Source organism: Thalassophryne amazonica, chromosome 10, assembly GCF_902500255.1.
Source record: "Thalassophryne amazonica chromosome 10, fThaAma1.1, whole genome shotgun sequence".
Classification (NCBI taxonomy): domain Eukaryota; kingdom Metazoa; phylum Chordata; class Actinopteri; order Batrachoidiformes; family Batrachoididae; genus Thalassophryne; species Thalassophryne amazonica.
In genome coordinates this window covers 102,992,473-103,006,693 of record NC_047112.1, presented here as the reverse complement: position 1 = coordinate 103,006,693, position 14,221 = coordinate 102,992,473, and the positions used below count along the sequence as shown (strand labels likewise).

The window sequence follows — 14,221 nt, the reverse complement described above, 5'->3', positions numbered from 1 at the left end:
ACAAGCACAAAACGGCAATATTTGCATATAATGATGCTGAAAAAAGGTGAAAAAGTCATCATAGACTACTAGAACAAAGTTCTTAACACACTTTCATTATAAAGATAACTATAAAAGTGTGAAATTTCCCCTTTTTTCTGTTTTTCGTACAATATGATTAAAGGACATAATAAGTGCCCGTAGTCTAAGAATCACCCACAAGCGCAATGCTGTTTAATACGCTTATTTGAACCACTGCGTTAAAGAGTACAACACTAACACCTCCGCCCCCCTCCCCATGATGAAATCCGCGGACACATAATTTTAAAAAATAATTGACCTTGCAGACAATATCACCACATACATACCCATCCATCAGACGCCTCCATTACGGAAATGTGAAATTAATTATTCTGAAATGTCGGTCTTCTCTCATCCGGGAGCATATAATTTCAGCCACATCAATGAATGGAACCACACTGCCATCTAGTGGATATCTGGTGTGCGTGAGTGTGTATTTGTGAATCAGTAGGCATTTGTTTGTAGATCTGTGTTGATTTCACGAAAAGAATGTTTCAAAATTACGTCACAGAGGAAAGCGATGAATGCGTGTAATTGGTGATCCACAAATGCTGAAACTCAATTCACAAATAGAATTTCCAATTTTACAAATTAAGTTTTATATTTGCAAATACAACATTATTTGCAAAGACCAATTTACAAGTTACAAATATGAAATTTGCATTTGTGGATATCTGAACACATTTGCAAATCAATGACTATTTGTAGATCACCCTGCGTGTATTTATAAATATTAATGAGACAATTTTAACCCCATAACATAACTCTCTCAAAATGCCTTTGTGCCTATTGTGGACTGTGAGACCACTTCTGGCATCAACCAAGTTGAAATTCTATCAGCAAACTGGAGATTGAGATATTAAATATTTATCAGTGCCTCACCACATTTGTTTAGTCCTTTACTGCTATACACAAGCGTGTTGGCACGAATCCTAAGACTGCTCCAGGCATGAACTAAGTTGAAATTCTGTTGTCAAATAGACAATTCTTAATTAAATATGCACAGCTCTAAGAATAGAGTCCAGGTTGGGCAGAACTTAAAACATTCATAAATCTACTCCTGCCTGCCACCTGTTGGTGTGTTGATTAAAATGTTTTACAGTGGAAATTTTTCATGTTGGAATGTTCTGCTTTAACACGCTGGCGTTTGTGCTTCTCCACGTCTGCTGTTGGTGTGTTCAGGAGAGAAGGAGTGGGGGTGCGAGTGTTCTGGGACAGACTGAGGGAGCCCTCATTTGTGTCCAGATGGAACCCCTTCACTACAGACTTCCCCTACATCACCTTCACTCACCACCCTGTGAGGAACATCAGTGACAGCTTCAATGCAAATTGTGATGTAAGTCACACAGAATGTGCTGTAGTTGTTCTTCCTTGTGTGTGGTTGCTGCGGTTTTCTGATCAAACATCGTTTTTTGTGTATTAAATGGACAATTAATTACACTGACTCAGGATTGCAACACCTTCATTAATAAGAGCATGGTGAGGTTTATTAACACGTGACTCGATTGGAGTTCAGCAATGTGGCATTTTCAGTGAAATGCTACATGCAGAGGTGCAGCACAGAGCATCGCAGCAAAAACCGTTGTGCACTGCTTAGTTGTTCCCGTGTACTGCTGCTTGATATCAGCATGCCACGCTGAAAGTTTAAGTTTGATGACTAAATAACAAACAGCTACAGACAACAATGTAGAGTACTCTGCTTAGCGGAATGTGACAGTCTCCTTTGGTTTGTGCCATGTTCTGAATCACAGACTTAAATGATGGAGGTGATGGAGAGCGATGAGATGTTCAGGTCAGGTTAAGAAATAGTGTAGTTTGTGGCAAGATGGATATCAAAGTGTTTTGTCCACCCACATAGAACTGTTGCATTTACCTTTTGGGGGGTGTAGAGTGTGGAGGGGGTTATTATTGGGGTCACTTCCCCCCAGTACCCCAGATCATTCACACCACCCAGCAAACATTTATACACTGATATGACAGTGTGAAAACATCACTTTTTGCTCACTGTGATGTTTCACAGTGGTATTGTCATGATATAGTTGTCGACTCCTAGCTACTTTGCAGCTACATTATGGAATGATGTTGTGTTGTGACAATTACAACAACACAACCAAACAATGACATAGTGCTGGTGTCGCAGACTGAACGGTCTCCCACCAGCAGGTGGCAGTCACAGCTGTGGAATTTTACTGAAAAGGTTTTGACTTGATGTGCTGCATCAGAGTTGAAGAGATTTTAATGAGTTTGTTCTTATTTGCTGAGTTACAAGATGAGAAGCATATTTTGTTTGAGTTACCATGTTAACAGCCTAGAGGGGTTGGATCTGTTCAGCCTCTAAATTTCACAGGGTATAATGTCTTGGCTTTTCCAAAGCTTTTGTTTTGTGTGTTTAATATTCCACAGATGTCTCTGCTACCTGCAGGATGGATGGATTAGGAACAGGTGAACACCAAAATGTACTAAATTAAAGAAGCAAACCATTCGAATTAGACTTGAACCTCCAAAAAGAGACCTCTGTCACCTCATCTGTATGATGGAATGTCATTCATGGTAGTTACATAGTTTAAAAATTAAGAATAACCTCTGTTGAACTCAACTGAAGAGATAATCAGATGCTGGAAGGAACACTTTGAAAGGACTCCTGCATCAGAGTGTACCGCCCTCTATAGTAGGGGCAGAGCAAAGTCACTGAGTGGCCCTGCGACAGAATGGTGTCCTGTCCAGGGTGTACCCCGCCTTGCGCTTTGTCTGCTGGGATAGGCTTCAGCCCCCCGCGATCCTTAATTTGACTAAGCGGTTGAAGGTGTGTGTGTGTGTGTGTGTGTGTGTGTGTGTGTGTGTGTGTGTGTGTGTGTGTGTGTGTGTGTGTGTGTGTGTGAAGTCACTGAGGTAGTCAAACAACTCCACAGTGGAAATGTCCTGGGGGTTGATGAGATCTGTCCAGAAATGCTGAAGGCTCTGGGTGTGGAGGGATTGTTTTGGATGAGATGTCTGATGGAACAGTGCTTAAGGAGTGGCAAACTGGGGGTGGTGGTCCCCATATTTAAAAAGGGGTACCAGAAAGTGTTGTGTGCCAATTACAGGGGCATCACACTACTCAGCCTCCCTGGTGAAGTCTGCTCCAGAGTGCTGGAAAGGAGGGATTGGCTGATAGTCGAACCTCGGTTTGAAGAGGAACAATGTGGATTCTGTCCTGGACATGGAGCAACCGACCATCTCTTCACTCTCACAAGGATCCTGGAGGGGGCCTGGGAGTATGCCCATCCAGTGTGCATGTGTTTTGTGGACTTGCAGAATACTGGATAGGAGTGTGAATAGCGTCCAACTGTCACACGGCCGCTATTTGTTGCACTGAATCACACTTAACAAACTGAATTTTCAGTTTTGCAAATGCCTTTTTTTTTTTTTTTTTTTTTTTTTACAAATGAAAAAATGACATATTTACAAATACACATTTATTAGTAAAAACTAACACACACATAACTTGTGTGTGTTGGTTTTTACAAATAAATAAACCAACCAACCAACCAACCAGCCAGTGATGAGCGGGGGCTCATTTTCTCATAATGCCTTTTGGCATCTGTGTGTGTTAATGCTCAAACCTTCAGAATAAGCACATTACTTTAAAACTAAAACATATGTGTGATATTTTTCACTTTGTATAAATGACAGAGTTGATGTTAATTCAATAAACTGTCCTGAATTAGTTTGGTTTATAAATCAAACCATAAGTCAAAATTACTTTGCTTTTTATGTTTTCCGCCACACATCTGTGCTGTTCCATGTTGAAAGTAAATGGCTCTTCCTTACAGCAGTAGGCAGGGCTCTCAAAGACAGAAGCTCTGACTCTTTGTGTTGGGTTTGTCAACACCTTTGACTTTACTCAAATGCTGGTGGTGCTTAAACTCAAAACTGGCTGGTCAGTAGCTCGAGGTCTCTGTCGTACTGTTATGACAAAAAGGGAGGCGAGTCAAAAGCGAAGCTGTCAATCTACTGGTCAGTCTTCATTCCTACTCTCAGTTATGGTCATGGAGGTTGGGTCATGACCGAAAAACGAGATCGTGGATACAAGTGGCCAAAACGGGTTTCTTCATGAAGGTGGCTGGTGTCTCCTTTAGAGATAGGGTGAGAAGCTCAGTCATCTGTGAGGAGCTCAGAGTAGAGCCACTGCTCCTTCGCATTGAGAGGAGCCAGCTGAGGTGATTCGGGCATCTAGTAAGGATGCCCCCTGGGTATCTCCCTAGGGAGGTGTTCCAGGCACGTCCAGCTGGGGGAGACCCTGTGGAAGACCCAGGACTAGGTGCAGGGAGATGATATCTCCACACTGGCCTGGGAATGCCTCGGTATGTAATATTTACCTTTTTTATGTAAAACCGACCTGTTATGGTCTTCTGAAACACTTGATAGATGTATTTTATAACTTAAAAACGGGGCCAATGCTAACACGTTAGCATGTCTATGGCATTTTATTTCATGGGAATCGATAATGGCATCGATATCGATAAAATCTTATCGAGACCCATCCCTATCCTTGCTGGAGCTGTTGCCCCGGTGACCCAGGTTCAGATAAGCAGTTTAAGATATCGATTGAAGTGATCCTTTTACAAGCATTGTGCATGTTCCAATAATGAACAAAACCTTAATGATAGCAGGTTTCTTTGATGTTTATAATAAATATTGGCATAAATTTCATGCTTAGACACATGAAACCTGTACAGCAGCATGAATCATTGCCACTGTGGGCATGTAGGGAAGCTGACACTTTCTCAGCATTAATTTGTTGAAACATTTAACACACTTTTGCCTCATTTTCTCTAAACCCCGTAGAAATATTTGTCCTGCTGACAGTCACAGTTGAACATCACTTAAAGAAACAACAGTGTATTAATCATGTGGGCACATGAGTCATCAGACTGTCAAAGAGATGACTTACTGGAATTAGGCTTCAGATATTATCCAGTAACTATCTAAAAGTTATGACCCATGAAACTGTCTGACACATAATGCAGGACACCATGAGTCATCCACCTCCACTCTTCTTCACTGGAACTTTCAGTTATGTCAGTTTGGAGAAATCAGATTCATTGTTTCAGAAAATTGATACATTGCACAATCATATAAAAGGATTGAATTGGAACCACAGTGTTTATAAATAATCTGAACAGACATGGAGCCATTGCATATGAAGCAATATAGTACATCAAGAAAGTATTCACGGGCGCTTCACTTTTTCCGTCTTTTATGTTACAGCCTTATTCCAAAATGGGCTAAATTCATTGTTTTACCTCAAAATTCTACACACAATACCCCATAATGACAACATGAAAACTTATTTAATTGTATTTATTTATTTATTAGATTTTTGCAAATTTATTAACAATAATTAAAAAAAAACTAAACTTGCATGTACATACATAATCATAGCCTTTGTCATGAAGCTCAAAATTGACCTCAGGTATGTCCTGTGTCCACTGATCATCCTTGAAATGTTTCTACAGCTTAATTGGAGTCCACCTGGGGTAAATTCAGTTGATTGTACATGATTTAGAAAGGCACACACCTGTCTACAAATAAGGTCCCACAGTTGACAGTGCATGTCAGAGGACAAACCAAGCATGAAGCCAAAGGAATTGCCTGTCGACCTCCAAGACAGGATTGTCTCGAGGCACAAATTTGGGGAAGGGTACAGAAACATTTCTGCTGCTTTGACGGTCCCAATGAGCACAGTGGCCTCCATCATCCATACATGGAAGATGTTCAGATCCACCAGGACTCTTCCTAGAGCTGTGTAACTGAGCGATGGGGCGGAAGGGCCTTAGTCAGGTAGGTGACCAAGAACCCGATGGTCACTCTTTCAGAACTCCAGCATTCTTCTGTGGACAGAGGAGAACTTTCCAGAAGGGCAACATCTTTGCAGCAATCCACCAATCAGGCTTGTATTGTAGAGTGGCCAGATGGAAGCCACTTCTTAGTAAAAGGCACATGGCAGCCTGTGTGGAGTTTGCCAAAAGGCATCTGACGGACTCTCAGACCATGGGAAACAAAATTCTTTATACAAAGTTATACATGTTACTTTAGCGTGAATGCCAGGTGTCATGTTTGGAGGAAACCATGCATCACTCATATCCTAGATAATACCATCCCTACAGTGAAACATGGTGGTGGCAGCATCATGCTGTGGGGATGTTTTTCAGCGGCAGAAACTGGGAGACTAGTCCGGATTGAGGGAAAGATGAATGCATCAAGGTACAGAGACATCCTGGATGAAAACCTGCTCCAGAGCGCTCTTGACCTCAGACTGGGATGACTGTTCATCTTTCAGCAGGACAGTGACCCTGAGCACACAGCCAAGATATCAAAGGAGTGGCTTCAGGACAACTGTGTGAATGTTCTTGAGTGGTCCAGCCAGAGCCCAGACCAGAATCTGTTTGAAATATTTCTGGGGTTTTTTTCTCTCCGTTTGAGGTGCGGCTCCATCCAGAGATGGGTGTGGTGTCTGTTTCTGTAACCCTCCCATCCTGTGCACTGGCAACATTTCCTGTATATTCATTTCGTAAATTGTTTTGTAAATTGTGTCGGTATCATGGCCCAGTGTGCCATTGTTTAGGGAGAGCCCTGTACTATTGATGTTGTTTAAAATCGCAGAAGTACTTTTTATCCAATTACTCGATTAATCACCAGAATAATCGGTAGAATACTTGATTACTAAAATAATCAATAGCTGCAGCCCTACTGTGCACCAATGCTTCCCATCCAACTTGATGGAGCTTGAGAGGTGCTGCAAAGAGAAATGGGCAAAACTGCCCAAAGACAGGTGTGCCAAGCTTGTGGCATCATTTTCATCATTGAGGCAGTAATTGCTGTCAAAAGGTGCATCAACAAAGTATTGAGCAAAGGATGTGAATACCTACAGTAGTGTTCAGAATAATAGTAGTGCTATGTGACTAAAAAGATTAATCCAGGTTTTGAGTATATTTCTTATTGTTACATGGGAAACAAGGTACCAGTTACTTCAGTAGATTCTCACAAATCCAACAAGACCAAGCATTCATGATATGCACACTCTTAAGGCTATGAAATTAGTATTAAATTATTAAATTACTATTAGTAAAAAAAAAAAGTAGAAAAGGGGGTGTTCACAATAATAGTAGCATCTGCTGTTGACGCTACAAACTCAAAACTATTATGTTCAAACTGCTTTTTTAGCAATCCTGTGAATCACTAAACTAGTATTTAGTTGTATAAAACCATAGTTTTTCATGATTTCTTCACATCTGCGAGGCATTAATTTTGTTGGTTTGGAACCAAGATTTTGCTGGTTTGCTAGTGTGCTTAGGGTCATTGTCTTGTTGAAACACCCATTTCAAGGGCATGTCCAATATATAGGCCCAACACCATAGTAGGAGAAACATGCCCATATCATGATGCTTGCACCACCATGCTTCACTGTCATCACTGTGAACTGTGGCTTGAATTCAGAGTTTGGGGGTTGTCTCACAAACTGTCTGCGGTCCTTGGACCCAAAAAGAACAGTTTTACTCTCATCAGTCCACAAAATAGTCCTCATTTCTCTTTAGGCCAGTTGATGTGTTCTTTGGCAATTTGTAACCTCTTCTGCACATCTTTTATTTAACAGAGGGACTTTGCGGGGGATTCTTGCAAATAAATTAGCTTCACACAGGCGTCTTCTAACTGTCACAGCACTTACAGGTAACTCCAGACTGTCTTTGATCATCCTGGAGCTGATCAGTGGGTGAGCCTTTGCCATTCTGGTTATTCTTCTATAAATTTTGATGGTTGTTTTCCATTTTCTTCCACGCGTCTCTGTTTTTTGGAGATCACTGTAGATGAACAGCCTATAATTTTTTGAACCTGCGTATATGTTTTCCCCTCTCCAATCAACTTTTTAATCAACCTACGCTAGTCTTCTGAACAATGTCTTGAATGCCCCATTTTCCTCAGGCTTTCAAAGAGAAAAGCATGTTCAACAGGTTCTGGCTTCATCCTTACATAGGGGACACCTGATTCACACCTGTTTGTTCCACAAAATTGACGAACTCACTGACTGAATGCCACACTACTATTATTGTGAACACCCCCTTTTCTACTTTTTTTTTTTACTAATAGCCCAATTTCATAACCTTACGAGTGTGCATATCATGAATGCTTGGTCTTGTTGGATTTGTGAGAATCTACTGAATCTACTGGTACCTTGTTTCCCATGTAACAATAAGAAATATACTCAAAACCTGGATTAATCTTTTTAGTCACATAGCACTACTATTATTCTGAACACTACTGTATGTACATGTGAATTGCTAGGGTTTTTTTATATTATTTTTATCTTCTTCTTCTTTGTCTTTCAGCTGTTCCCGTTAGGGGTCGCCACAGCAGATCAATCGTTTCCATCTCACCCTGTCCTCTGTGTCTTCCTCTGTCACACCAACCACCTGCATGTCCTCTCTCAGCACATCCATGAACCTGCTCTTTGGTCTCCCTCTTCTCCTCCTGCCTGGTGGCTCCATCCTCAGCATCCTTCTCCCTATATACCCTGGGTCCCTCCTCTGCACATGTCCAAACCATCTCAGTCTCGCCTCTCTGACTTTGTCTCCAAACCGTCCCACCTGAGCTGTCCCTCTGATATGTTCATTCCTAATCTTGTCCATTCTTGTCACTCCCAAAGAGAATCTCAACATCTTCAGCTCTGCCACCTCCAGCTCTGCCTCCTGTCTTTTTGTTAGTGCCACTGTCTCTAAACCATACAACATAGCTGGTCTCACTACTGTTTTGTAAACTTTCCCCTTCACTCTTGCTGATATTCTTCGGTCACAAATCACTCCTGCCACCTTTCTCCACCCACTCCACCCTGCCTGCACTCTCTTCTTCACCTCTCTACCACACTCTCCATTACTTTGAACAGTTGACCCCAAATATTTAAACTCATCTACTTTCACCACTTCTACTCCTTGTAACTGCACTATTCCACTGGGCTCCCTCTCATTCACACTCATGTACTCAGTCTTGCTTCTACTGACTTTCATTCCCCTTCTCTCCAAAGCATATCTCCACTTCTCCAGACTAGACTCAACTTGCTCTCTACTCTCACTACAGATCACAATGTCATCTGCAAACATCATAGTCCATGGGGACTCCTGTCTGATCTCATCCGTCAACCTGTCAATCACCACTGCAAACAAGAAAGGACTCAGAGCTGATCCTTGGTGTAATCCCACCTCCACCTTGAATGAGTCTGTCATTCTGACTGCGCATCTCACCGCTGTCACACTATTCTTGTACATGTCCTGCACTACCCTAACATACTTCTCTGCCACTCCAGACTTCCTCATACAATACCACAACTCTTCTCTTGGCACCCTATCATAAGCTTTTTCTAAGTCCACAAACACACAATGTAACTCTTTCTGTCCTTCTCTGTACTTTTCTAACAGTATTCTCAGAGCAAACATTGCATCTGTAGTGCTCTTTCTCGGCACGAAACCATATTGCTGCTCACAGATCTTCACCTGTTTTCTAAGCCTAGCTTCTACTACTCTTTCCCATAACTTCATGCTGTGGCTGATCAGCTTTATGCCTCTGTAGTTACTGCAGCTCTGCACATCACCCTTGTTCTTGAAAATAGGAACCAGCACACTTCGTCTCCACTCCTCAGGCATCCTCTCACTTTCCAAGATTTTATTAAACAATCTGGTTAGAAACTCTACTGCCATCTCTCCTAGACATTTCCATGCCTCCATTGGAATGTCATCTGGACCAACTGCCTTTCCACTATTCAAAATCTTTGATTGACAGTCAGAGACTTTTTTTTTTTTACCACTGAGCCACATCAAATTTGCAAAAAAAAAACAAACAAACAACTTTTTTCATGTTGTCATTATGGGGTATTGTGAGTAGAATTTTGATGGGAAAAATGGATTTACTCTATTTTTTAATAAGCTAAAATGATCTCAAATGCTTAAAAAGCTCAGTGGCCATACATCTTTAAGAGTCATTGTTTTGCAATCAGTATGATACAAGCAACAACCGAGAAGGTTTCATTGATGTATTCGAGATGACAAATGAAAGTGATAATTGGCATTAATTAGGTCATTCTTAAAGTGGCTTATGCAGCAACATGGACACTTAAGAGTGATAGATTCTTCATAAGACCACCATGAAGATTACTTTAGTGTTGACTTGAAACATAAGGTGAATTTTGGCGTCACTTTGAACAGCGCCTCTGATGGGTGGTAGCATTTGCAGTACTTAAGAATGGCCATTCAGTAGTCCCTTAAACCTTTTGTGCTCGATGTGACAAATAAATCTCTCTGGGCTGCTGGACTAAAAACTGATTTGCAAAAAAAAAAAAAGTGCTTCAAATTAATTTCAGACTACCTATGAGTGAAGCTTGAAACAGATTTTGGAAAAAACTGATGTCATTTGACTTTGAATGTTCAGACTGGCAGCATGAGATCAGATTAAAATCAGATATGCAGATAAATTGGATTTTTTTTTTTTTTTTCTGGCAGTCTGAACAGGCCTTGCTGTCTTCCCTCACTGGTCACTGTCTTGAATTGCCAACTCCATAAAGATTTACCACACAGTACCATACTGTTTGTATTTATTAAAGATTTATGTTAATAACATCCAAGACATATTCAGTGACTTGCAAAGAAAACTGGCTGTAAAAGTGATGATTTATATTATAAATAATCCTTATATTTAGTCTGTCCAATTGCTTATCTATAAATGGAGGGACTGTGCAGTAAAACTGTGATTCCTTTCTGATGATATTTTTGTTCAACCGTTTTAGTCCATGGGCCAAGCAGTTTTCGGTACCACTTAAGGGGAAAAAACAGCATTTAGAATCCAGCCTCAGTATATCATGGCCTACACAAACATGTATGATAGCCATCCCAGGGTGGTAGCTGTAGCCAGGTAGGGATCAATGAAGAATTACATACTAAAACTTTAAAAATGCTTCAATCATGTTGAAAACTATATCGCATTACTTGTCTAATCATAACGATTCCAAAAAGGTATAGTTTGGACTATCTATGATGGAATGTTCTGGCGTTATGGGGTCAAAACAGCAAAAATGGTGACAAAGGTCATTTTCAGTTTGTACAGGGGTCAAATATTAAAGTTGCTCCAATTTCAGTAAAAAATTATGCAAATTATTGTTTGGGTTAATAGGGTTCTAAAAAGGAATAGTTTGCATCTTCTGTCATGCTTAGTTATCATGTTACAGGGTAACATATGTCACATGTCATAGAATTCAATGGATGTTGACCTTGTATGACCTTTACTTTGGAGACAAAGCATCCAACACAGTCAAAACTATTCCATTTATTGATCCTTTTATTTCAACCAATAATTTGCATCTTTTTTGCTGAAATTGGAGCAACTTTAACTTTTGACCCCTGTACAAACTGAAATTGACCTTTGTCACCATTTTTGCTGTTTTGACCCCATAACTCCAGAACATTCCATCATAGATAGTCCAAACTATACCTTTTTGGAATTGTTATGATCAGACAAATAATGTGATATAGTTTTCAACACGATTGGAGCATTTTTAAAGTTTGACCTCTGTGTAATTCTTCATTGACCTCTACCTGGCTACAGCTACCACCCTGGGTTGGTTATCATACATTTTTGTGTAGGCCATGATACACTGAGGCTGGAGTCTAAGTGTCGTTTTTTCCCCTTAAGTGGTACCGATTAGGTCAAAATTCATGACTGGCTCATGGACTAATTGAGTTGATGTTGAAAGTTGACACTACAAGCATGTCTTTATTGTTGCATTTCAATTCCATTGTGGTGGTATATAGAGGCAAAATTCCAAAAACTGCCACTGTCCAAATACCTATGGACCTGCCGACTATCATTTGAAAAAGTCAAACGTCTGCTGCTGCTTGGAGTTTATCAGTAGATGTAACCAGTTGTATGGGTAAAGAGACGTATCCAGTTATGATTCTGATTGTGCTGCCATCTTGTCCACAGGTCATGAACTTTTTGGAACTGCTCAAGAACGCATCCCAGAAAGCTCACACAGTGAAACCTGTTCCCGGGAAGGCCAACGGTGTCATGGTTCTGAATCAGCCCATCCTCATCGAGGCGTATGTGGGCCTGATGTCTGCCATTGGGAACCAGAACAAACTGGGCTACAGCATGGCGAGAGGCAACATTGGCTTCTAAATCCAGCTTACAAAATTCACATTCAGTGCATAGATAACTGGTTTCTGACTTCACCTCTGATATCACTGGATAAATACATTTTAAAGGTTTTGCTTCCTGAAACCACATTTGAGATTATGAAGGAATATCAAACTGAAGACCAAAATAATTCAAGTAATTTTCAACTGAATCAACAATATTCTGTTAACTATAAATAGAGGCTGTTACCGAAAGAAGGAATGAATGAATGAGAAAGAAAGTGTCAGTATGCGTCCAAACAGCACCTATAAATGTGATCAGCTTTTATACCCTGTCTGACAGCATCTAACGTGGACTATAGTACATGCCCAGGCACATTTGAACTCACTAAAACTGCTTTGTGGCCAGTATATTACCTAACTTAGTACAACTGGAAATTATAAAAATAAGTTATAGCTACAAAACAATATCTGATTTAAAAAAAAATAAATAATAATTTTCAGGATCAGCAGGAAAAAATACACTCAAAAAAGTGGAAGCAAAATCTTTGTTGTTCAGTGTATTTTGTTTACACAGCTGGGAATCTATAAAGACTGGCCAAAGATTTTTGTAAGCTCGTTTAGTTCACAGTGCCACCTGGATGCTCAGGGTGTGCTCTACAAGCTTAAAGGTTCCCGTCACACTCGTACACTCAGACAAGACCATGAAGACCGCACTGCATCCTGAACATTTTGCTGACAGCAGCAGGGATGTGGTCAGAATGCAAATATGTGCCGTTTTCAAGTCCGTACATCATCTCATACCATCCTTGCCATGTTCTCACAGCATCTAACATATTACCACTAATTTTTTAACCACAGGAATGATCATGGGCGTACCACATCCAGTTCATTCTTAGAACAACCAGTTGCACTGCACTACATGTGTACCACATTTTCACTGTCCGTCCTGTCCTTAGCAGTACTACAACACATGTAGGTATGTGTATCGATAAGATTTTATCAATATCGATACCATTATCGATTCTGCTTATCGATCTGATTCCTTATCGATTCCCTTATCGATACCTGTTGTGAATTTTCTCTTGTGCTAAAAGTAGGCTTTACAGGTTTTCTATGTCAACAACTTTTTATTGAGTCTTAAAGTAAATAAATATGAAATTGGTCAATGGATCTTAAACTCTGGACATAATAAACTTTACATGAGGGATCCTTGGTCTCTGGACATAAATAGAAATAAACAAAATCTGTAGTTTTGTCAAAAGCATTTCCTTTCATACATTACCGGCATGAATGTCTTCCCATACATCTGAGCTGAGCTCTTGCAGCTGGCTGCGCTGCATGTCAGGATGTAATTCATAAAGAATGCAGGGCGTCTCATTTTGGGAGGAAAAAACGTTTCAGTCGATTGTAGTTTATTGTCTGTATTACAGCATTTGGAAAGAAGTGTCATTTTATTTAAAGTGGTAATTCATTTTGAAGTTATTAATTCCGACCATACTCTGTCTCGGCAGAAAGCCACGCAACATTTGGAGCTGTGCGAACAGAAGGGAGGACGATTCTCGTTTCTTGACCGCAACAAGACGAGTCCCAGTTAGTGACTTTAACCCCCACAAAAGTGACTCACAAATGACATATTTTAATGGCTTTGAGAGGAGTTAAGAAACAGACTTGCCGCTTCTGAAAAGGAGTGAAGCAAAAAACCAATGAAGCAGCAGGTCGGAGCACTGCTTTGTTGCTTCAAGCTTCAAAGCAGAGATGTTACAGATTACAGACTCGCTGCAATCAACGTAGAGAAATGATCATTTTCCTGGCAAACACCTCAAAAACAACAGCTGCTCTGGAGGACCGATAAGGGAATCTTTAAGTAAAAAGACTATTCGTGTCAGTGGATCAAATCATTTCTTTGCGATTCTCAAAAAGAACCAGTTCTCGATACCCACCCCTAAACAGATGCTGTGCCTTTTGATATGTTCTGCAAATTTTCTTGTGTCTGTGTGTTCAGC

General features: G+C 40.5%; 1 protein-coding gene across 3 annotated transcripts in view; it reads left to right on the top strand.

Annotated features, from left to right (window-relative positions):
• Nucleotides 1-12,708, top strand: part of tprg1 (tumor protein p63 regulated 1) — an 86,006-nt gene extending 73,298 nt beyond the window's left edge. For all 3 annotated transcript variants that reach the window (XM_034180664.1, XM_034180665.1, XM_034180666.1), the window contains exons 5-6: nt 1,243-1,396; nt 12,064-12,708. In XM_034180664.1, coding sequence (XP_034036555.1) covers nt 1,243-1,396; nt 12,064-12,258 — 349 coding nt within the window. In that variant the 3' untranslated portion in view covers nt 12,259-12,708. The remainder of the gene's footprint in view (nt 1-1,242; nt 1,397-12,063) is intronic.
• The last annotated feature ends 1,513 nt before the right edge of the window (nt 12,709-14,221 follow it).